At 41.7% G+C, this 24,737-nt stretch overlaps 1 protein-coding gene across 1 annotated transcript in view; it reads right to left on the minus strand.

Annotated features, from left to right (window-relative positions):
* Positions 1 to 6,838: 6,838 nt before the first annotated feature.
* Positions 6,839 to 24,737, minus strand: part of LOC137300497 (pappalysin-1-like) — a 249,366-nt gene continuing 231,467 nt past the window's right edge. Inside the window, exon 22 of the mRNA XM_067969581.1 lies at positions 6,839 to 7,830. Coding sequence (XP_067825682.1) covers positions 7,714 to 7,830 — 117 coding nt within the window. The 3' untranslated portion in view covers positions 6,839 to 7,713. The remainder of the gene's footprint in view (positions 7,831 to 24,737) is intronic.

A 24,737-nucleotide genomic window follows, 5' to 3' on the forward strand; every position in this document is an offset into this window, starting at 1 on the left:
AAATATACAGTACACCAGACAGATGTTTGTTGTGTAAAGTCAGAGCACCAACATAATATACGCAGCGGTAAAAAAAACAAAAAAAATGTCTGTGGTAAGTGCCCAACACAGTGCATTGTGAGTATGGGTTAGTGGAGTGGATTCCACTAATTTACCAGTGCTTTCTGAACACCATAATGGTATTAAAGTACAGCGCTAATGGTCAGCTTTGATCCATTGTAAAACTGATAACACTTGTTCTAACCACCAGTTGTACTAGAGCAGCTCCTTGAGTTTCAATGTCAGCTGCTGCTCACTTGTCCTGACAATGGTTCGTTGCATCTGAATTGATGCTGGAGTAAAGCAGCTAAGTTTTGGTCTGTCAGAACCAGTGACTGCATACAACAGATGAAAAAAATACTATTTCTTTCAAAACATTCACTACAAGGGTCTTCTGATACACTTTGCCATTGCTGTGCGGGATACAGGGCGTAAAGAAATAATTGTAAAATATCTATAGACTACTTACAGAAGGTGGAACTTAAAACTAGCCTACCCATTATTAGAGATATTAGATTTTTCTACTAGGGGATGCAAAATATTTTCAAAGTGCTGTTTGTCATTGAGCTCTTCCTGCAAGAAAGGCAATTTGGAGTTTGATCTGCAGTGTTGTAATGTTTCATAATAAATGTTTCTTTAATGAAAATAAGACTGGCAAAGGACATAATCATTTTCCATCTCGGGACTCAATTGTATGTCCAGCAAGTGATTGGTTCTATCGGGGCATTTTTAACTGCTAATGGTCATTTCAACAAACATTGGTAGATTTTCACACAAAAGACTGTGCGATGATATATCTGGTGACATGATATGGATTTCAAATAGATTATTGTATGATTTATCATACCAAAGATTAACATGGCCTTCAGTGCATGTGGTATTTGCCATAAGGAAAATTTGCACAGAAAATCACAATAATCTACTTAATTCAATCAATATTGACCACTCAACATCAGTATTTGAGGTGTGAATCGTAATTGAATTTACCCAAGAAACTTGCGTTCAGTTTTTTACCAGTGGAATCATGTTTTATTCTGTTATTTAAACTCCATCGTTATCTGGTCATGGACTAGTCCAAAACCATCTCCAGAAATGTGGAGGTTTTAATACAAAAGGAAGTCACAGCAATGGCAAGGGTATTCATTTCACAGATGCAATTGTTATACTAAGTTCAATACCTGTATGTGGTTACGTGTTCTGTACTTCAAAATGAGACAGCTACATGAGCACAGTGTACGTCTCATGTAGGTTTCATATCCTATCATACCATTAAGGTAATAAAATGGCTGTAACAACGGAATTGTAAAGTTGTAAAAATAACTTAGATGATAAAAGTGTAAATATAAATTAAAAACGGATGACATTCTTAATAAATAACTCTACTATTTACATCTTTATATATTGCTAGGAAATTTAAATTAAACTAAAAATTAAAAGCAGCTAGTTTACAGGCACGAGGTACAGCAAAAGATATCATGATATTACAGTAGACTGTTACACTTATAACTTTTTTTTTCAGCACTTCATTTGAATATTGTTTTCATGGCTTCCATAAGGAGCCCAACAGATAACTAGCATGACTAATAAATACCAGGTTTGTTCACAATGGCAGTTACCATTTGAAAATATTTCCTCTCTCAAAGAAATCACAGCTTGACTTGTATTATGCAGACAGGTAAATGTTCGATCAGATACCAAGACTTCATGCACTCTTCTGGAAAATAAAAATGCCTGAACAGATAATGTGGGAATTTTGCAAATTGGTCTGATTTCTGTTCACCCCGTTTGGTTGTGAGGCAGAATGCTTTAAAACATACTATTGTGACCAGTTTACTTGAGAGAAAATAGCCATCTTCCCACCAACAAACGTGACTTGGTACTTCAATGAATGATCAGTATTCGGTATTTAAACTGAATTTATCTGCCTCCCATTACTGAAATATTTCAATGTTAAAAGCAGCAATATTTCTGTATGCTGTTAAATAACAACAAAAAAAAACAAAAAGCAAATATTGATTAACTATCAGCTTAATACAATTTTGTAGATTATATAAAACAAAATAATTGTGATTAATTAGCGAATGCCAAGGGTCTTCCCAATGAGCCTCACTGTCATAAAAATGCTTGAATGGAAGTGTACGGTTTAATTCTTTTTACGCCAACATTTCATACAACTTCTTCCAACTGTATTTCCTACATCTGATTGTCCCTTTTTTAATGGCTGCTATCATAGCTAAACTAATCACCTTCAAAAAAATAAAGCATGAGATATTATATGTGCAAAGCTTGAGGAGTCAAAAAGCAAAATTTAAAAAAAAATTGAATCAAAAAAAATACCTGTCTGACCTTAGCAGCTTTTCAAAAAAAAAACACGGATGTAGACTTTTGTCGATGTACAGAAAATCCAAATGCAGTTACTGAGCACAATAAAAATACTGATTAAATACAATTAAGTAAAAGTTTATAACAAAAGTACAAATAAACACTTTAAACACTTAAACAATTAAATGTCAAAATGTTGTTCCTTTTTCCCCCACTTTTTCTTAAATCTGGAGCTAATACTATGCACGAAAATCGACAAGACATTACGACGCGACTGTACACCAAAATCCTATGGAAAACTATAGTTTTTTTTGTCTAAACGCTAATGTTGTGGTAGTTATTTCTTTTCAATCTCGGTCCATGCAGTTTGCACAACCTCGTCTGTCAGGAGTTTGCAGCATGAAATCATTTTTAAAACAACACAGGTAAAACCTATAAGAACCGACAGTTACAACCAGGCGAAATGGAAGAGAGAAGGGAGGTAGCTTGGCCTGTTTTAAAGTCCCTTTGAAATTGGCATGTTCCATCTTTTTACATACCTCAACCAGCCAAAAGTACGAGCCACTGAGGTTCTGCTCATCGGGTTTTATCAGCAAATACTGTTTTGGGGAAGTTTGGACACATACTGGCAGAACTGTAAAAAATGCGTTATTGTTCCATGAGCATTAGTTTGTTACAAAAATAAAGCCAATGTGGATGTTGGTCCCATCAATAATCTTAAAGGGCATGCATATGATAGATATGAAAACCAAAATGTGCATCATTCTCCCGATGCAAGAATTTAGTGATGTACACGCTTCTCAATTTACATCATATTATCATAATTAATGGATCGGGCCTTGAAACTACACTGTGTGAATATTAGTGTAAAAATGTTATAACAAATTTGTGTTAGATTTCTGTTCACTATCTTAACCAAGGCACTAGCCAATTAAAGGCGTTAACAACTTTGTTAAAGAGTGGACAAAATAATTTTGCATGATTGTGTTAAGTATTTGTATATTAATATTCGCATATTGTAATTTCAAATCCCTCTTCTTACGATTTGATTCATGCTGTAGGCATATTACTCTGTACACTCTACCTGACGGCTTGTTCTCCACAAATTCTGACCGCACTAAATCTACAATTGTTTGCATCAGCGTTTACAAAACTGTGAGGGGGGGGCGTGAAAGTTTCCAAATGGGTGCGAAGAGGTTGGAAAAATAAAATATTTCCAGATAAAACGATGTTGAGGTGTCTCCCAAAGTGAACACTTTTGACATGCTCCCCCCACACGCACAGCCCATTGGCCATTTGCCCGAGCGACATCATTGCCATTTGGTGGGACTTCCCCGATCACGTGAGTGGATTATTGCAATCTAAGGCAGTGTCCCAAACCGCTGCACGTGTAGGGTGTAGGGAGCACGGCAAAAGTGTTCACTTTGGGACATACCTCAACATTGTTTTTTTCTGAAAATAATGTATTTTTCTGACCTCTTCGCGCCGGGGGGTGCCCCACAGTTTGGGAAACGCTGCTTTACAGTAAAGACCTGTAGGGTAGGAGCCAGATCCATAAGGAAAACAGTATGTTTTATTTTTACACTTGTGATTTATTGAACTTTGTTTTATGTTTTGTAAGTTATCAACAAATATCTAATATTTACGTTTATGGGGGCGGGGGGGGGGGGGGGAGGCCAGAGTGCTCACCTGCACTACTGTGGGATGGGAGCCAAAATAGTTGGGCAAATGCTGGTTTACATTATTGCGAGCATATTGCGAGCGCCATATGGATCATTGTATGGTGCTCTTCAGGTACGTTCATTTTCGCGTTAGGGAATCAATACTGGGAGAAACTGGGATGAGTTTGTTGACAGCCGATAGTCCTTTGTACGTAATGACAAAAGGTTGTTGGTTAATGTTACTCAGATCTGTTGACTCCAAACACAGAAGGCTTTTGCTTTCTGGATTTCATCTGGAACAAAATGTTGAAAATTGTTGGTGTTATAAGGATATAAAATACTGCTGATGATAATGGATGACATTTTACATATTCATATGATAGCCCCCTGCTGCTATTTTGCTTCAATGGGTTAATGTTTCCGTGAAAATAATGGGCGAAGGAATTTCATACGAATGTTTTAGGTATTCATCCAACAGTAACTCCTAGCCTGTCGTGATTGTACAGAAGATAGTTACAGTGACGAGAGGCCCAACTGCATCACAATACAACAGCAGGTAGCAAATGTTACCCCGATAATGAAGAAGGGAGGGAGAGAGGAAACAGGGAACTACAGGCCAGTTAGCCTGACATCGGTCATCGGGAAAATGCTGGAATCCATTATAAAGGAAGTGGTAAAAGGGCACTTAAAAAATCATAATATGATTAGGCAGAGTCAACATGGTTTTATGAAAGGGAAATTGTGTTTGACAAATTTATTAGAGTTTTCTGAATACGTAACTAGCAGGGTAGATAAAGGATGTAGTATATTTGGATTTTCGAAAGGCATTCGATAAGGTGCCACATAAAAGGTTGTTGCACAAGGTAAGGGCTCATGGAGTTGGGGGTGATATATTAGCATGGATAGAGGTCAAAGGATCGAAAAACGGGTCACTCTCAGGTTGGCAAGCTGTAACTAGTGGGGTGCCGCAAGGATCGGTGCTTGGGCCTCAGCTATTTACAATCTATATTAATGATTTAGATCAAGGGACCAAGTGTAATGTATCCAAGTTTGCTGATGATACAAAGCTAAGTGGGAAAGTAAGCTGTGAGGAGGACACAAAGGGTCTGCAAAGGGATATAGACAGGTTAAGTGAGTGGGCAAGAAGGTGGCAGATGGAGTATAATGTGAGGAAATGTGAGGTTATTCACTTTGGTTGGAAGAATAAAAAATCAGAATATTTTTTAAATGGTGAGAAACTGATAAATGTTGGTGTTCAGAGAAACTTGGGTGTCCTCGTACAAAAAACACAAAAAGTTACAGCAAGCAATTAGGAAGGCAAACGGCATGTTGGCCTTTATTGCACGGGGGTTGGAGTACATGAGTAAGGAAGTCTTACTACAGTTTCACAGGGCATTGGTGAGACCTCAACTGGAGTACTGCGTACAGTTTTGGTCTCCTTATCTAAGGAAAGATATACTTGCCTTCGTGGCGGTGCAACGAAGGTTCACTAGATTAATTCCTGGGATGAGAGAGTTGTCCGATTAAGAGAGGTTGAGTAGAATGGGCCTATACTCTCTGGAGTTTAGAAGAATGAGAGGTGATCTCATTGAAATATATAAGATTCTGAGGGGGCTTCTTAGAGTAGACGCTGAGAGATTGTTTCCCTGGCTAGGACTAGGGGTCGACTATTCAAAACTGAGATGGGGAGGAATTTCTTCACTTGAATCTTGTGAATCTTTGGAATTCTCTGCCCTAGAGGGCTGTGAATGCTGCGTCATTGAATATATTCAAGGCTGAGATGGATAGATTTTTGGACTGTAGGGGGATCAAGGGATATGGGGATCGGGCGGGAAAGTGGAGTTGAGGTCAAAGGTCAGCCATGATCTGATCAGGCTCGAGGGGCTGTATGGCCTACTCCTGCTTCTATTTCTAATGTTCTTATGAGATATGGATTAAGAAGAAATCTTTGGCTTGCATTCCTGAACTGTCAACAGAACTGAGTACTGTATTAATAGCAATAATAAGTCTTCACCCTAAGCAATGAACACCTTACAACGTGTATCCTGCACTCCTCCTGTTTTCTCCCCCTCAAATAAAACAAGATGGTCTTGTGTTGGTCTATATCAAGGCATAAATATAGATGGTGTGTACTGTAGATACAGTGAAAGGCTGCTCAGTGCGTGTGTTCTGTCCTGACTGACAGTCTGCTTGGCACTTTCTGTGCCAACAGCCTGTGTGCGGTCTGCACCAAAAGTCTGCGTGATCACTCTCCAGTCTGTCCATTCCATTGGTAGCTATGTCTACACTGCTATGCCTATTGCCAAAATTTGCTATTCATAACATTTTTAAGAGCTGACTGTTGTTTCATCTGCTTAATTCTGTCCCTGACAAGTTTTATCCATATAGGTGAGACACTAAAATTATACCCCTATGCAATTCCACCCATATATACTCATATATTTTGAATACATTATGTGGACATTGTCACAGTAAAAGTTTATGTAAATCTAATTAAAGACATGCACACTCATGGATCACAAGATGGATACTGATGAAGAAGGCCATTCAGCTCCCTACAATCCCCCCTCCACATCACAGCATTCAGTGGCTTCCGAACAGTTGCTTTAACATTGGTGTCCATGAGGTGTTTGCCTGCCAGTTCTCAAAACTCAGAGCTCACGCATTTGGTGGCGACTCAATGTAAAGCTGCCAGATTGGCAAAGGCCAACGTCCAGTAGTTCTGTTTGTTACCGGATCTTCCTGGATGTCGTCCTTAGTGAATCTGGAATGTTTACTTCAGGCCGTGCAAGGCCTGTGCTTTGCGAACTGGTGGCACAAACATCCCATTGCCACTGATGTAAAAGCGGTTCTGACTACTCCCAGGACTCTCACCTCCACGACCCTACCCCCTATCCTGAGGTCCATTCCATGCACTGATCACCTTTTTAATATGAAATGAAACTCCTGACCCCAGTCCTTGGCCTCTCACTGGTTCTAATAATGTCTCCTCATTTGAAATCGCATTCCATGGGAAGGGTCATTGGAATGGGTGCATAAAGGTTTGTTTCCCTTGAAATGTGGCAAATTCTTTTGGCTGGCACAGTTTTCAATGAAAATCTTAAGAGATGAAATCAAAGGGTTTTAAAACAAGGCTGAAGGTTTGCTTAAGGCAGATAGACTGAAGTTTGGGTTTGGTGTTAACCTGCTCTTACATTGTAAGTAGGTTGGTTGTCTGGCAACAGCAGCAGCAGCAGCCATGTAACACAGCTGTTTCCTTTCAGAACTTTGTATTTTTTTTTCCTTCTATTTATAATTTTTTAATCCTTCTATGGACAATCATCTTTCTGTTATAACTGAATTGTTTTGTTTTTTTCGCTTTCTCTGTCTGTCTAAAACTTCTCTATTTTTGGATTGGGTGGGATTATATTTCTGACTCATTATTTTAAAAAAATTCTTCGAATACAGATCGAGCGGCAGCCAGAAAAGACCACTCAAGCAGGCATGAAACATGCTATTTTGGGCTTGTTCATTCAATGTGTCGTTTGTGTCTTTTTTTTCTTCTCTCACTCCAGTCTTCAGACAGAAGGCAGACTAGTAGAATTGTGTGTGTGAGTATTATCTGGTCGGAGAGGTTTCTCCTATAAGCAGCAAGGAATGTGTGGCTCTTCCAGTCTGCCTTCAGCTGTTTTCAGTTCCCGGTTCCTCCCGGCTAATGGTGGCTGTGATAGAAGCGTTGTTGTCTGACTTTGCCATGCTCCCGAGCAGCAGGATCTCGGCAGGCACAATCTCCATGAAGTTCGCAAGACCCCATCGGGAAGGGTATGACCTGGAAGGCAAAGGATTCCATTAGAGGTTTCTTGTGAGATGTCGTGCATTGGGGCGTGCAACACATGAGGGACAGTTTAGGTCAGGAAATGACAAAATAACACATCCAGCTGCCAACACCATGTCATTTGCTTCATCACTTATTCAGTTGCAAAAAAGCATCCCTGCGAATTGTAAACATGATGGCACATTGGGCTGAGCAATACATTACCTGGCACTATCAGGCAGAATTCCTACTTTACCAACAGCATATCAATTTAAAAAGAAAACTGAATAAGTCACTAATGGATTATGCGGTGGTCGGATCCCAATGGAATATTTTTCTCCTCATTCGTATGTCATGCTTTGCACATTGCCTGCCTGCTACACTGTACATGAGAATGCTGTATATAGTGACTACACTTTAAAAGTACTTCATTGGCTGTAAAGCGCTTTGGGACATCCTGAGGTCATGAAAGGCACTATAGAAATGCAAGGTCTTTCTTTCTTTCTTACTCAGGCACGGAGCTTGCTTAACGTAGTGAAACAGATGTCTGTCTGACTGCAAGTTAGTTTCTTTTAAACGGATTCTGGACTTTATCGAATAAAAAAAATGTGGCTGCGTCACACCCAAAAAGTTCCAAACAGTGGACTCAGTAGTAGGGCCAAGTAGAACTATCAGGGTACACGTGAGGGGAGGTTTCAACACAGAATTATTGGACTGTGGGGTTCTTTGCTGAAAATGGCTATTGATCAATCACAACATTTAACATGTTTCAGATCTTGAAACATTTGCCTGAGGAAGGAGAAAATCTCCGAAAGCTTGTGAATTTAAAATAAAATTGCTGGACTATAACTTGGTGTTGTAAAATTGTTTACAATTGTCAACCCCAGTCCATCACCGGCATCTCCACAACATTTAAGAGGGAATTCTATTCGACTAGAAGAAATATATGATTACTTTTAGCAAGAAAAGTAGATTTGAGTAAAAAGTGGTTGCCTGCCCCCATAAGAATATGGGCCCAGACTTTATTCCCTGCAGGTGTGACTGGTAAGTATCAACAAAGTATTTGAGATTGTTAACTTTAAATATATTTTCTACTTGTGCCTATTTGTTCAGAACAAATAGTGAAGACTGAAATTTTGGCTCCCTAGTGACTTATCATACAATGTAGTGAGTTTGAATTCAGCTGTTTTTTTGTGTATCTAAATATTGTTAAGAATCTTGCGCTGAGCAGTCTTCCTATCCACAAACCTTATTTCCTGTTGTCACAAATGTTGTCACACATTCCTGTCACTATGTCGCATAATAAATGGCAATGTCAATATTTCCCATTCAATTTTTACCACGTCAACTGTCATGATGTAGACAAGTCACTAGATGGCTCTGTGGAGAAACTCTCGAGTCTTTTTCCTCCGTTGCCAACTTGTATATTAAAAAAAAGTTTTATGCATCTTCTAACCGCGGGAAATGCCATTTAATAGGATATTAAAAAAATTTCTGTTCATGTGGACTTTTGTTTTCATGTGACTTTTCTTTAGGAAATTCCTATGTGTGTCAATACACTATAGGAGTAATTTTCTGCTCCTGTTTAAAATTTATGGTTGGAAAACCATGGGCAGTGCATGCCTGAATTTTGATATGTCCTGCCAGTGGGTGAGGCTCCCTGCCAGAAGTGCAAAGCCAGAAATTTACCCCTTATGTATACACCGTCTAAATCTTTTGCAGTTGCCTGTTGTTTTACTTGGAAGGTTCGTTCGTATTTACCAATTTGGATTGGAAAAATAAGACGTCCGAGGGTAGAACTTCCAACCAGCAAAGTCCATGTACGACTGCTTCATGCGCTCATGCTACTTTCTAGCATTCAATATTTTTATGCAATTGTTAACCCATTTCAGGTTAAAGCTGAATGGGATGAGTGGCAACCTCAACTGAGTTGGCCTGGGTGAGGGTGGGGTGTGGAAATGAGGGAATGATTCCTGAAAAAGAATATAATGTATTTTTTTGAAATAGAGAAGGATCTAGTTCTTTCTTCCTGACATCCCCCCTTCCCTCAACCCCTATAAATAGCAGAAGATTTAACAGCACAATATGTTCAATACAGAGCAGTATTTGTCCAATCTAGAAATATTTTTCTATTTGCTAAGAGGGGAGTGGAGCTCAAATGGAGACTTCTGCCTCTGTACACTGCTCTCCCTTGTTATTTTAATCAGGTCCCACTGTTCCATAATGAAGATCTCTTAGGGACCAGACATCCACAATTCTCGCAAGTGAGGGAATCTGGCGCTGCATTTTAAATGGGGCACTGCCATTACCTCATGTGACCCAAGAATGGGTCAGCCCTGCCATTGGAACAACAAAGGTCGAGTCATTCATTTTCACAAATGTAGCCAGTGGTGGGTAAACTGTACTTTCTTTTAATGGAATATCACCTTAGAACTATTCACATTCAACAAGTCTCCTGCAAGATTCAATATTGCAAACAATATTCCTGAAAATATCAGCTTCTAATTTATGTTTAACACAGCAGTCCTTAATTACTCTGTTCCACACAAGCTCCAATTCACATTGAAGGGCTTATGAAAGGTATTCGTACTTCATAAGTTCCACTCTGTGTTGTCCCAGGTGTCAGTGACACTTGACAATGCAGTCGTGGAAAAAATATAGGTTAACACAGATGTCACAGAGATCACTGGATGTAAATATTATCTCTCCCCAATTCTCTGCCAGTTCTACAGGCACCCTTTGAACTATATTTAATTCTGGGGACAGCTTTGTCCAGCAGTAGCAATAAATGCCCTTAAGTGTTCAGGAGCTTGGTGTGAAGTGTCGCTGAACAAGTCTGAGACAGTTACTATATTCTCGACAATCTCACATGTGCAACTTTCAGTCCTCCCTAAAAAAAGACTAAGTACGGTAATAACAAAAAAAACTGAGAGGTCAACAAGACAGATAGCTTCAATCAATTACATTTCTCGACACTGTTGGCAAGTGGCAGAGTAATATTTGCCAGTCAATGAGTACCCAGTTAATGGAAAAGAACTGTTTAAAAAGGAACAAATCCTTAAAAAGAGCATTTGGCTATTAGGGAAACACTTTGTCACCTATCGGATAGGGAGGTGGCATTCTGTTTAAGAAGCATCTATTGTATAATCCTAAAATAAAGAATTGAATGAGTTGACAAGAATGTAACCATCGAATGTTTTAGAAGCTGATCAAGTAATACAAGCTATTGTTCTACTCACAGTGCCAGAAGTGGACAACAATTGCTCTCGCAACCCACTCAGCTCAATATGGATGTTGCCTTTTGGCTGACTGCACATACTATTAGTTGCCTGAACAAGTGCTATAACCGATTTTAAAACTGCCTTATGCAATAGCTGTCTCCAGTTGGTTAGTACTGTCCCAGAATGACAACGGGCCTTTAACTTGTGTGCCTTGAAGCATCTACTCACAACCAAAGCAAACTGACAGCACTAGATGGCACAAGCTCCTTAGATCTCTGTCTATCTCAAAAGCTGCAATATTTTAGTACATTATTTGCTTCAAATGTGTTTTTACGCCAATAAAACCACCCAAATGAAAGTTCATGGTCAGCATCTCAAGGGGCTGGCTTATTCTTTGCACAAAACAATCCAAGATCTCATTACTGCCGAGCATTGTGTAAATGCAATCTGCAATGTAGTTTTACACCTTTTCTTACTTTTGTCAGTATAAGGATAACCATATAAAAAGGTCAACTTAGGCTGCAATTAGACTGTCACCTTCACCTTGGTGTAATTTTGGCTGCGCATCAACACAGAAGTGACAGTATTAATCAGTATCAATTGCCTGAGGTGCGAGTCCTCCACCACAGCACCATCTTGTACAAGCTTGAATTCCCAAAGAGTAAAAATCCATCCTTGGAGCCATTGCCAAAGAAAACATGGTTTACAGTGAAATCTGGCTCCCTGTAATGATATATGAGAAATACCGTAACATCTTGTATCCTGTACAAGATACTAATTCCAGACCTGGACTGGTCACCACCAGCCCAACAACTGTCAGTCATTAAATTGATTTCCACTGTCGTGCTACAGATTATACACAACCTACCTGTCCTGCATTGGCATTTTTCTACCTCATTGTCAGGCACAGTGGAGGTTTAATGCAAGATAAAGCTACCTCAACAATATGCATTAATCTAAATTACAGATGAGCACTGCATAACTGTAACATCTCCATTTTGCACACCAGCCAATAGATTCCACTGGTTGTCAGAGGGAGAAGACATTGGGGTAGAAATTGGTATGTCTTGTGCCCATATTTCAGGCGTACAACAGGTGCAAAGCCTACCGATATAACAGTAGGACCGCCTGCGTCCAATCTACGAAGACGTTGGTTCTACACCCAAATTCGTGGGGCCCATTTTTTAGCCATCCTGGGCAGACATCTAAAACAGACGTTGGGCCCCTTGAATATGTCAATTAAGGGCCAATGCCTTTTAAAGGATCCTTTTCACAAATTGGTCACCTCACGAGCAGGGCAGACGTTGAGCCTACCCTGCTCAGGATTCGTCAACATCAACTGAAGCCATACAATTCTACGGCCACCAGCGCGAGGTTAATTTTTTTTTCCAAGGCAGAGCTCTGTGCAAATCCACTCAAGTGCATGCATAGACCATTCCTTAAACAGATAATACATTCTAGGAAAACAAAAAGGCTTTTAGGCCCAACAAGCCCATTGCTTTATGACAGATCAAACCCACCTACCCATTTTCTCACCATATCCTTCAATCTCTTCCCTCTCCAGAAACACATCTAATTGCTTTTTGGACCTACCTATACTGTGTCTTTCAATTGCCTTCCCTAGTAACAAGTCTATTAACTGCTGAATGGAAAGGTTTTTCCCGACTTCATAGAATTACATTACATAGATTGTACATCATAGAAACAGGCCATTCGGCCCAACAGGTCCATGCCGGTGTTTATGCGCCACACGAGCCTCCTCTCTCCCGACTTAATCTAACCCTACCAGCAAATCCTTCTATTCCTTTCTCCCTCATGTGTTTATCTAGCATCCTCTTAAATGCATCTATGCCAATCGCCTCAACTACTCCTTGTGGTAACAACTTCCCTTCTTACTCCTAATTTCCTATTTTTCTTTACTTGTGTCTTTAGCATTTAAAGCCTGTGAACAATGTGCCTGGAGCAACTTTGTTGATTCCTTTAATCTGAAGTCAATTTCTTGGCCTCTTACTCAGGGCAGTGCCTACTGACTAAGAGCCGCCTGCTCCTGCCAGTTCTGCAACGATATAATGTGCCAATTATACCACGATAATTTCTTTAAAAAGATAAATTAAGACACCAGCAGCAACGACACCACCACCACCATGAAAGCAAGATGAAGCAAGTCTTGAAAGTGGTCTCACTTCCTCCAACCGCAAACCAGCTTTATGGGGCTTGATATTACCAGGGCTGCGGGTTCGTGGCGGGGGGCGGGCTATTGGGCGTGTGGGTAACGCGCCCAGTGAAATCAATCTGCCCCGCGCGCGATCGCAGCCTAATTGGATCCACTTACCTGGTCTTCCGGATTCCCCACTGCTGATCTGCGCGTCGGGCGGGCTGCGCATGCGCAGTAAGGTCTGTCAGCTGGAGGAGCTCTATTTAAAGGGGCAGTCCTCCACTGACTGATGCTGCAAGAAATAGGAAAAATTACAGCATGGAGCAGCCCAGGGGGAAGGCTGCTCCCAGGTTAATGATGCCTCACTCCAGGTATCATTAGATGGGGTGAGGAGGAGGGGGAGGACAGAGATCTTCCCCCCGGCGGGCGGGAGGAAGCGGCCTGCCTCTGCCACCAGGAAGGCCTGGCTCGAGGTGGCAGAGGAGGTCACCTGCACCACCAACATATCGCGCACCTGCATACAGTGCAGGAGGCGCTGCAATGACCTAAGTAGGTCAGCCAAAGTGAGTACACTTACTCATTCCCCTACACTCCGTCTGCCATATCACCGCCCCCACCCCACATCTCCTTCTGCACTGCCAACACTACTCTGTCACATCACCCCTCACACCCACTCAAACCTCATCCTCATCTTACCTGCACTTACTCACCTCGCCAGTACTCATCCCGCCACGACCACTCAACACAATCTTCATACAATCTCATGGCTCTATCTCATACTCACCCTCTCATGCATCTCTTTCACGGTCAGCCTCACTCAACCTGCCACTACTGTGCTGCAGCCACAGGGCATGCATCACATATGTGCAGTAGGAAGCGTAAGGCAAACGTGTTGTGAGCATGAAGGGGATGCACAAGGGTGTTTGAGGGTTTGTCATGTTTTTCACTTATATTTAATTGCTGACCAACTCACATCACATATTCTATTGTCACCACCACTGCAACGTCTTTGCGAATCTTGTCTGGTTTGTGCAATAATGCCCTTTCCTGAGGATCACTATGAAGACCCACACCTGATGCCACCCATTGTGCCACTGCAAAGTGGGTATAGGTGTATTTGCAGGGCTCTTTTGTGCAGACGACTGAGAGACGTCGGCGATGTCCCCGGTGGCACCCTGGAAGGATGCGGAGGAGAAGTTGTTGAGGGCAGTGGTGGCTTTGACAGCGACAGGTAAGAAGATGGTGCTCGGGCCAGCCGGGAGCAGCTCGGCATGAAGGAGGCTGCAGATGTCCACGACTACATGTCGAGTGACTCTGAGCCTCTGTGTGCACTGCTGCTTAGAGAGGTCCAGGAAGCTGAGCCTCGGTCTGTGGACCCTGTGGCGAGGGTAGTGCCCCCTGCGACGCATCTCTCTCTGCGGTTGCCCTCCCTCCTGCTGTGCAGCTGGATGTGTCACAGTACTGTGTTGTGGAGCTCCATGTGTCAGAGGTGGACGGCTTGGCCGGCGAGGCTGGTGATGCTGTTCGCCCTCCGAGGAGGTCATGACTGCAGCTACGGCGGCCCCCATCTGGAAGATGTACATCTGAGGGGGTCCGCAAGGTAGGTACATGTCTCTGGACCCCGGGGTAAGTGTGCAAGTTGGTGAATTTGATTGTCAAGAGGAGGGTGGTGGAGGCCAAACTTTGTCCCAAGTTACAGAGTGGCCTTCGACAATGAGTGAGGGTCTCCCCCCACCACCTGTCAAATGGACCATTGCAGCTGCCACAGGCTGATAGCTGCAACACGTCCATTTCAACTAGGAGTGTTTCCCCCAGTACGGGGGAAAATCCCACCCCTCCTGACATATTCCCGTAATCAGGTCTGTTAATGACCTGAAATGACAAGATAAATACTCTCAAGTGGCACCCCGCCGGCTTTAATTGCCTGCGGGAGTCCCACATGCGGGGGCTGCGCGCGCACGTCGGCGCGTCTGTGGGGAACCCGGAAGTGGCCGGGTTGGAGCCGGGCTCCCGACCCGCTCCGGGATTCCCCGATTTTCGGAGCCCCCCGCCAGGAACGCACCCAATAGCGGGTGCTAAAATGGAGGCCATTATATCTGTTCGACACTAGATTGCCAAAAAAGTGTCAGTCCAACATCAACGCCAAAGGTAAAAGTATAAGGAAGAGCAAATGATGCTGGATTGAAATGCTGGTCTCAGGTGCGTGAAAGCAAAAATGCTCCAGCTGCCTGCGTCACCCAGTCCCTCTCTGTCCCAGGGCAATGATCAATGGCATCTCTCTATGATGCAGTTCCTTCCTGCTCGGACAAACTTAATGACAACAAACAAAGTTTATTGCTACTTCAAAGGGTTGGTGAAGTCAGAAAAAATTGAATTTTCACTTTTGGACTATGCTTTACAAATAAATATTAGGCCTGAGTATCGTTTGAGTTTTGTAAATGTGACTGGTGGAACAATATTATTCAGTACTGCTGTTGGAGGCGGTGCCAGCACAGGATGACATTTGTTCTTTACTATGTTTCTAACACTCTTAACCTATATGAAATTGATGGCTTCATTCCGTGTATGTGAGCTTGTGTGAAACAGCTGTAGCTGGGTTTTTCGCAGCTGGAATCAGTCATTTGTTTCAAGCCCTCAAAGAACTTTTGCAACTTTACTCGGGACTAACCTGGGGACTTGAGGAAGGTTTGGATCCAACAGGCTCGTTGAAGGGCAATTACCGTTTGCAGGTTTATTAAACCCCCTCTTAAAGACGTTGCAAAATCAGAAGTTTTTAAGTTAGGAGCTCGTTGTAGTGTTTTTGTTATGGACCTTTTATTTTTTTGTACGCTAATTGCCATTAACAACACGTTGACATTATAAAGTGTGAGCTCAGGTGATCTTTGCCTGTAGGCCAGGAACCCCATGGAACTGTGAAAATGAAATACATGTTGCCCAAGAAAACCAGTGAAATTTATAGTGGTTTGCGAGAGTAACTTTGCAAATGCAACACAGCTCGAACGAGCCTCTCATGCAGAATGTTTTTCTCTTTTTTCCCAGACTATTATTGCTGTTCATAATTAAATCTGTAGACAAACACTCTCTATTACTCCATTAAGATTATTGGAGACAGACCTGAATATAAATGAGGTGGCATATATGCCCCCGGAGATAAAAAAAATGGCATCTTTCGCATGTTAAATTCTTTGCCAGCGTATTTCTAGGTGTCAGCCTTGACTCGGTTGGAAACACTCTCGTCTCCGAGTCAGAAGGCTGTGGGGTTCAGGTCCCACTCCAGAGGCTTGAGCGCATAATCTAGGCTGGCACTGGGGTGCAGTACTGAGGGAGTGCTGCACTGTCGGAGGTGCCGTCTTTTGGGTGTGACATTAAAGCGGGGCCTCGTCTGCTCTGCTGGGTGGATGTAAAAGATCCCATGGCGCTAATTAGAAGAAGCACATGGGAATTCTCCCCGGTGACCTGGCCAATATTTATCCCTCAACTAAAACAGATTATCTGCTCATTATCACAACAGAAAAATGGTGCTGCTGGTCCTCTCAGCTGGAGTACAGCGGGCGGGCACCCAATGCCAGCGGTGCTGCTCTCCCCCTCTAGTCGAGACCTGCCTCAGCAACCAGCAATCCTACATGTCCTGACTGGAGCAAAGCAACTCTGCTGGAAGTGGGCACCAATCTGCCACACTACCTTTGCAAGACAACAGGCTCTATCTGTCGGTTCCATTTTTCGCCAGCAGATTGGCTACTTCTGCCAGTGGGCTTTCCGGAGCAATCTTATTTTATTAGGGACTGTTTCTCGGGCTGCTCGATGTCGAAGCGTGCTAAGAATTAGACAGTCCGACACGAGCGACCACATCACATTGAGGAATTGCTTCCAATGGAAACAGGTCCACACTATCAATGGGGCAAGAATGGATCCTTTCAAATTGTAAGACCAGGAATCTTAATAAATCGCACCGTAGAAACAGTGCTGTTGAACAATCAATTTGCTGAGGTTTCCAGAGTATCCATGGCCAAACAACTTTTCAATGCACTCACGACTAGAGTATGCAAACAGATCATTGGAAACAATGCAACGAGATGTTAATGTTAATGCTTTGTATTGGTAAACTTCAATCTTTAACGCTCCTGCTTCTCGCCCCTGCCTCACAAGGTTCTGCACTTGCAGCATTACAGATGGAAAAGTACTGTTAATGTGAGCAAATCAAGTTAATATCACCGGGTATATTAACGTAGAGGGCAGGTGCATCAGTTTCAGCTATGTCTATTAATTTCACTCCATTCCATTGTTACTCAGGCTCCTTGAAGCCACTTTGCGCAATAATATCATTGGCAATCACTGTTCAAAGAAAAATATTCAAGAGATAATAGAATCATACAGCACTGAAGAAGACTACTCAACCCATCGTGCCTGTGCCGACTCTTTGAAAGGGCTATCCAATTAGTCCCAATCCTCCGCTCTTCCATCAGAGCTCTGCAATTTTTCCTGTTTCACGTATATATCCAATTCCCTTTTGAAAGTTATTATTGAACTTAAACTTCCTCTTTTTCTGTCAATTTATATTGATTCGTTTGAAATATTTGTGAAATGTGGGACTCGCTCCCACATGGAGTGGTTGCTGCAAACAGCATAGATACGTTTAAGGGGAAGCTAGGTAAGAACATGAGGGAGAAAGGAATAGAAGGATATGTTGATAGGGCGAGATGAAGTAAATAGAGTGGGAGGAGGCTCATGTGGAGCATAAACACCAAATGGCCTGGTTCTGTGCTGTAAATTCTATGATATTCTATGTATTTTTGTTTAAATGGTGTTTATGGGGCATCTCGTTGAAAGGAGGTGTGAAGGAGAATAAAAGAGAACAGTACAAGCCGACACAATCACCAAAGAACCCCGAGTTAATAATTATAGGGTTTGAATTTCCTACAGTTGATCATTTTTTAGTGAAAAAGTCAGCATGACTGTAGAATGTGTAGTTCCCTCACAGTGCCAGCTTCAGTAACTGCTCTGAGCCCCCCCCCCCCCCCCGCCTCCAATGCAGTCATAATTTTTTCCTGTTTAAACTAAAAATATCAGATGACAATCTGCAGAAGTGAAAGGTGTTGAAGTTCATCAGAATTATTTGATCCTTCCACAGGTTCACCAAAGGGATCTTTGTTACTTCCTCTCGATCAGGAATATCCACACTTTTTATCTTAGTTGGCTGCTTAAGCATCACATGGGCCACATATAAAGTTTGAGTCAATGTATGCCTTAATTTGCATATATCTCAAATACCGATCATAACAGACTGTGGAGTTCTGATTTAGAATTTATCCACCAGTGAGGTCACAGCACTGAGAACAGCCCTTATTCAACCTCCAGAATTTCAAACAGGATAAACTAGCAATCAAAAAATATATGCACAAATAGAACTGAATAGCCTCGGTTTCAAGGGCTCAGTTGCCAGGGCTCATGAATGTGATATGGTGGACAAGACATAGTTTGTACAACCCTGCTCTAGATAGTCAAGTTTGATCATCTATTCGTAATGGTGGGATTGTCTCTTGAGAAACATGAACGCTGGAAATCAAAAGTAGAAGCAGAAAATGCTGGCAATGCATAGCGGGTCAGTCAGCATCTGGGAGAGAAAAGACAATGGTCATGTTTCGGGTAGAACTTTTCATCAGTTAATCAATCTTTCCTCTTTCAGATAGCCAGCCGGGCTCCTGTGCATTTGTCTTAAATTAAAGTTAGTACTGGGTGCTTGTAACTGATTGATTTTTAAGTCCATTTATTTTAACTGCTATCTTTTCCTTATGTTGCTTAGAGAAAAAGAATGATCTGTAACTCGAAAGACACCAACATCATTCTTGTGTGACAGTAAATAATTGATTGCAGTAAACAAATGCAATGGTAACGACTGCGACTTCGTAGATGGCAACTCTGAATTAAACTAATCTTATTTCCGTGTCAGTTCTCACAAAATACCTTCTCTTGGGACGTTTGCTCGAAGCTCTCGGAAGACATGCAGTCTACCTTTAAAAACTGCCTGGCCCCCATTTTGATAGCTGGCATGCTGACTCCAGGCTGGGAGCAGGTTAAAGGCTTGCATTTTTTTTCCATTTATGAAAACTATAGATCACACTTGGAATGTTAGTCAAATTATTGACCTAAAAAGACCTATTGTTGTAAAAGAAATTTACTTAAAAAAATTCTTTTAAAGAGCAGAATAGCTGAAAGATTTTTTTTAAATAAAAAAAACAAGTGCTTTTATTGCATTACTGTACTCTTGATCATTCTTTGGTCTGCATAGTCTGACCCCCACTGAGAATTGGTATGTTCCATATTTTTCTGGCATATTTTAAGCAACGGCCCCTTAAAGACTTTGCTTTCCTTCTGTGAGGAATCCAATACTCTGAGCTCATAAGCTCTGCTTCAGTCCAAAGAGTTCAAAAGGCTCTGATGTTTGTTAGGCCCTACTACCCTTTCACCATGGCCCCAACTCACAGGAGACCTTGTCTCAGATTGTTCAGCATTTACTTCTGGCTAACATTAAAACGAAAAAACAACTGGGAGATTACAGTCAGTGAAAGGCTGGGGCAGGAAGGGAATTAAACTAAGATGAAGGTGGTATCTAATCAGTTATGGCTGGTGTCTGAGTCTGCCTTTTCTTACCTACAGCACTTGTGCAAGTGAACCCATGGATTTTGTAGGTCAGTCAAGTTCCCCACCTCATTTTTTATGTTTTTGTAACATATCTAGGACGCTCACACAAACAATTCATTTATTTTTTTGCGACTTAGTTCTGCAGTGTAATATGTAACTTCTAAATACACCATAAGTGCTAGTTCTTTTTTGAATATACAAAATTAAAATGGCAGTTTGCATGCCAAGGCCAAGATTATAATAAAATCAATATTTTTCAGTGAGGCCTGAAAGGACTCGCTACTAAGCTGCCCCAGTCAGTCTGTCTGTGCATCGCTGTATTTGTAATACTATTGAATAACAAACGTGTTAAATAAAGGATTGGCTCAGAAGTGTACCTCACCGAGGGTAATGTAAAAGTCTGGCATTTATTTTCTTAGTTCTCAGTCACTTGGTACCACTGTTAAAACGAAGAGTAAAAGGAATTAATTTTGTACAAAGTCGCACCATAAAAGCAGCTGTTTTAAGAGCATGGTGTTCAAGCTGATGTGCTTGTATCTGTCTGCACACATGGGTGTGAGATACAGTCGGTGATTAATTTTTGACATGTGTCAGGATGACAATGAAGGGGGGGCATGACATCCTTTGTACAAAAGAACTGAAAGCATAGAGTAGCAGCTGTATGCTCTAAAGGAGAGAATTAGAGAGAAGTACGCATTAAACCTGAGGAGGCCCCATCTGCCCTCTCAGATGGATGTTAAAGATCCCATGGCATTATTCGAAGAAGAGCTGGGGAGATCTCCCCGGTGTCCTGGTCACTCAACCAACACCTACAAACAGATTATCTGGTCATTTATTTCATTGCTGTTTGTGGGAGTTTGCTGTGCACAAATGGGCTGCCACGTTTCCTACATCACAACAGTGGCTACACTTCAAAAGTGCTTCATTGGCTGTAAAGCATTTTGGGACATCCCGAGGTTGTAGAAGGCACTATGTAATTATAAGTTTGTCTTTCTTTTCAACTGTACCACACAAATGGGAGTTTCTTTGAGGTGGATTGGTATTATTGCAGTCATTCATAAGCTATCTTTTGTTTCTTTAATGAGGGTACATAAATGTCCTCAGGTTCTTCTCCCTCCCTCAACTTGTTCCTCTTTCTTCTTCAAACTGGTTGTACATATTATTAACTGAAATGAAATGTGATGTCGACATGAAAATAAACTCTTGAAAGTGATGCGGTTTAGTGTTTGTACAGTATGTGCGTCACTGGCTGGCGAGTGTGTACTTGCCACACACATGTACCTTTTATAATTGTGTGCTCATTACCAGAAATATCAAAAGCTTAAAGCAGGCAGAAAAGTTACAGGAAAGTCAATTTTATCAGCACTCAATTGCTCTGTATTGCAAATGGAGCCAAAGCCAGATTATTTATATATTTATTAAATGCAAACTGAAAGTATCCGTACAAAGCTTTCAATCTGCCCAGCCATGGCAATGAACCAAATCCCCTGTCGGTCCTGGGGCAGCAACACAACCTATTTGAGTTCACGCCTTTGCTCCACTCTAAACAATATTTCAAACAAAAAGACCAAAGTTGAAAATTAAATATACATAATTATTTATCTACTCTTTTTTTAAAAAAAGAAACTGTAGAAATATCATTGGATTGACACTGGCTGGCAATAAGCAAGGAATGACTATGCTTTTTTGGGGGGCTTTTCTTTAACCTGCGGATATGATGCTCACAGCAGAGTCTGCAGACTGTAGTAACAGGGAAATGATGTTGTTTGTGTGAGGAGTCTCGAATTATTTAAACAGGAGCTGCTTGTTATTTTGCTCTTTCGAAAATGCATTGGAGAATGTAGCTTTGACCCCACCGTTCTTGACAAATCCACTTCCTGACCTGGCTCACGTTGTGACTTAACCCTCTCCAGGGCCCGAGTGCATAATCTAGTCAGTACTGAGGGAGTGCTGTATTGTTGGAGATGACACCCTTTGAGTGCAATGTTAAACCACGCCACATCTGCTGGTTAAAGACTCTAGAGATCCCATTGGACAATTCAAAGAAGGAGGGTTTTCTATGGTGTCCTGGCTAACATTCTTCTTTCACTCAACACCTCCCAAATGCATTAACTGGTCATTCATTTCATTGCTGCTTGTGGGATCTTCAAAATGCCTGCCATGACAATAGCCACTGCACTTTGGTTGTTCATTGTTTGTGAAGTACTTTGAGATATTTCTAACAGACAAGATAAGGTGCAAGTCTTTAACAGGTAAACCTGACTATGACATCCCCTTGCAAAATCTGGGCAGCTAGATATACAACTAGAAATATTCTGAACTTAATGAGAATATTTTTTTCTTTCTCCAGTTACCTACATTTGCTGTTGAGAGCAGTGGCCTTAAAGAGACAGGCTGTTTAGCAGCTAATCATTTCACATGTGCTCCAGAACCTAGACTACTTATGAGCAATGCCATGGGTGATTAGCTCGTATTTTAAAAAAACTGTATACATTTGACATATTAATCCCATTGCCATGTCATAAACTGCCCGCTTAATGAGCTACGTGAAATGAAATCTGAATGATCTAATGGACACAAGATGTATATCCCAGCAGAGGTATTTTATTTAACAGGGTCAAAGAGATTTTGTATAGTTTTCAATTCACCATAAGAAATGCTCAAATCAGCATGAACCTATTAGATAGTATATCTCTCTCACTGTGAATCAGAGGCCAGGTATTGCGTAGGTGGACATTAACTAATATTAATTTTGTTGGTGGGTGCACTGAGCATTCATTGCGCTTTCACGTCTTGTGTACTATTGTTTCTTGTTGCATCTCTTTTGGTAAAATAGCAATCGATTTAAAAATAAAAATAGCCTGTGGCAAAACTGGTGTCGCCATGTGTTCAAACCACAATCAGACAGCCTTTGTCTAGCTGCACAGTTCTGAGGTTTTCTTCCAAATGGGCCCAATCCTCAGCTTGCCCTGCTTCTACGCTCCCTCATTTTCCCTTTATTTGCCAGACGTTGCTAAGGATAAATGTACCTCGACTTGACAGTTTGCTCTTCTCAGCAAGGGTGGTTGGAGGGATGTGACAAACTGTCCTCAGCAACTCTGAGATGGAACAGTGTCATTGGGGTTCTCACCTCTGACTGCTACCCAGTGATTGCTGCTGTAAAGTAAGTGTGCATGATCATCAGGTGAGGAGAGGGTTGGACCACTCGTGGACCTCCCATCTCCCCCACATCCGTCCCCATCCAACAACTCCGCATGGTCGACTACCCTGCCAGTACTCACCGTTTAAACTGACGCATTAAGAATGGCCACTCGGGCGAGGAGCCATTGGGGGGAAGAAAGGGTACCCCAGCGTGCATCACTGCCCCTTCAGAGGATGAAGGAAAGAAACTATTAAATTGTTGGGCCTGAGCTGCAGAGACTAGACGTTGAGATACAATAAAAATGTTGCTTATAAACAGGAAGGAGAAAGGAAGTTTTAGAGTCTGGCTTAATTGTTCGTGGGGTGGGGAGGGAGGAGGGGAGCTAGTGTGAAATGCAGCTTGTTGTGTTTTGTATGAACAAAGGCACAGTGGCAGAAAATGAGTGTCTCGCTAGCAGCTGGAGCAGGGAGTTCCAGGAGTGTGGTCAGTTATGTGTACATACTTCACACAGATTGAATGAGTAATTAAGGTGATGGAAATCAATCTTTTAACAAGTCACGCAAACGTTCTCCTCCCTCCCTCCCCCTTATGACAAATTAAGACGTGAAATGTTGAAACAAAAACAAAGTGCCGGTAAAGACAAAAAGCAGGGTCATTACATCACGGCTCCAGAAGGCCTATGAAAATAAACTTGTGGCTTCACCAACTCTGCCTGCTTTCATTCAGTTTTTTTTATGTTGTGCTTCTTTTTAAAGCTGGATCATAAAAGTTTATGGCTGGAGGAAAAAATCAAGCTCCTCGTGTTTTTTTGCATGTTTCCTTGCTCAGAAAGATCTGTGAATATGGCCCTGAGATTACGCAATGGGACATGAACACTTGATACATTTATCTGAAATTCCTCTCTTTGCTAATTTAGCAGAGGTGGTTGACCTGTTGAAAACAAACAAGTTAATACATCCACTAAAGTGGCAGAGAGAAGAATTTCAGATAGATGCATTGAGTCTTTGTGTATTAGCATCCTATAGTGTCATCTTATGGCCTATATGTTTTTTTGAAGCCTATCAGCCTAGATTTTCCAATTATCATTATTTTAACGCTGGCAGTAACCCATTTGCTTTGCTATCGCTGTAACAGATTTCATTGTTCCAAAATTGTTTCTTGTTCGGAGGGCTGCAGGAACTGACCTGAAGTAACTTTTTCAAAAGTCCCGTGACTGAAATTCAATTAACCGTTCGAGGACTGACAGTGTGCCAAAATAAGAACCAGGGCAAGATTTCCTCTAGTCGCTATGTGTTAGTGACATCTATAGACTATATTCTAGCAACACCGTTCAATTGTATTAAAAGAATGTGTTTATGATCTTACTAGAAGTAGCGTCCCCTATAACTAGAATGTTCCATTTTGCTCAGAATATTAGCTTATCAGAGTTATGTCCCTATTTCAAGGTTTTTCCCTGTGTGCATGTTGGCTGTTGCATTTGCTGACATAACAACAATAGTGACTGCACTTCGAGGAATAACTTATTTGTTGCAAAGTGTTTGGAACATCCTGAAGGCATGATGAGGCGATGTATGGATGCAAGCCTTTCTGGGAAGCACTGAGTGAGGGTGAAGCACTTCACTATGGAAAGGAAAGGGTAGGGGAGATGCTACAAGTCAACCTGGGCCTTTCTCATATGCTGCCTAGCAACTAGTTTGATGTGGCATTGGCAGAGCCTGCGATAGATCCCCTGCTCGGCCTCTCAACTACTGAATGAAGCATGGTG

The sequence above is a fragment of the Heptranchias perlo genome, chromosome 31 (genome assembly GCF_035084215.1).
Source record: "Heptranchias perlo isolate sHepPer1 chromosome 31, sHepPer1.hap1, whole genome shotgun sequence".
Lineage (NCBI taxonomy): Eukaryota > Metazoa > Chordata > Chondrichthyes > Hexanchiformes > Hexanchidae > Heptranchias > Heptranchias perlo.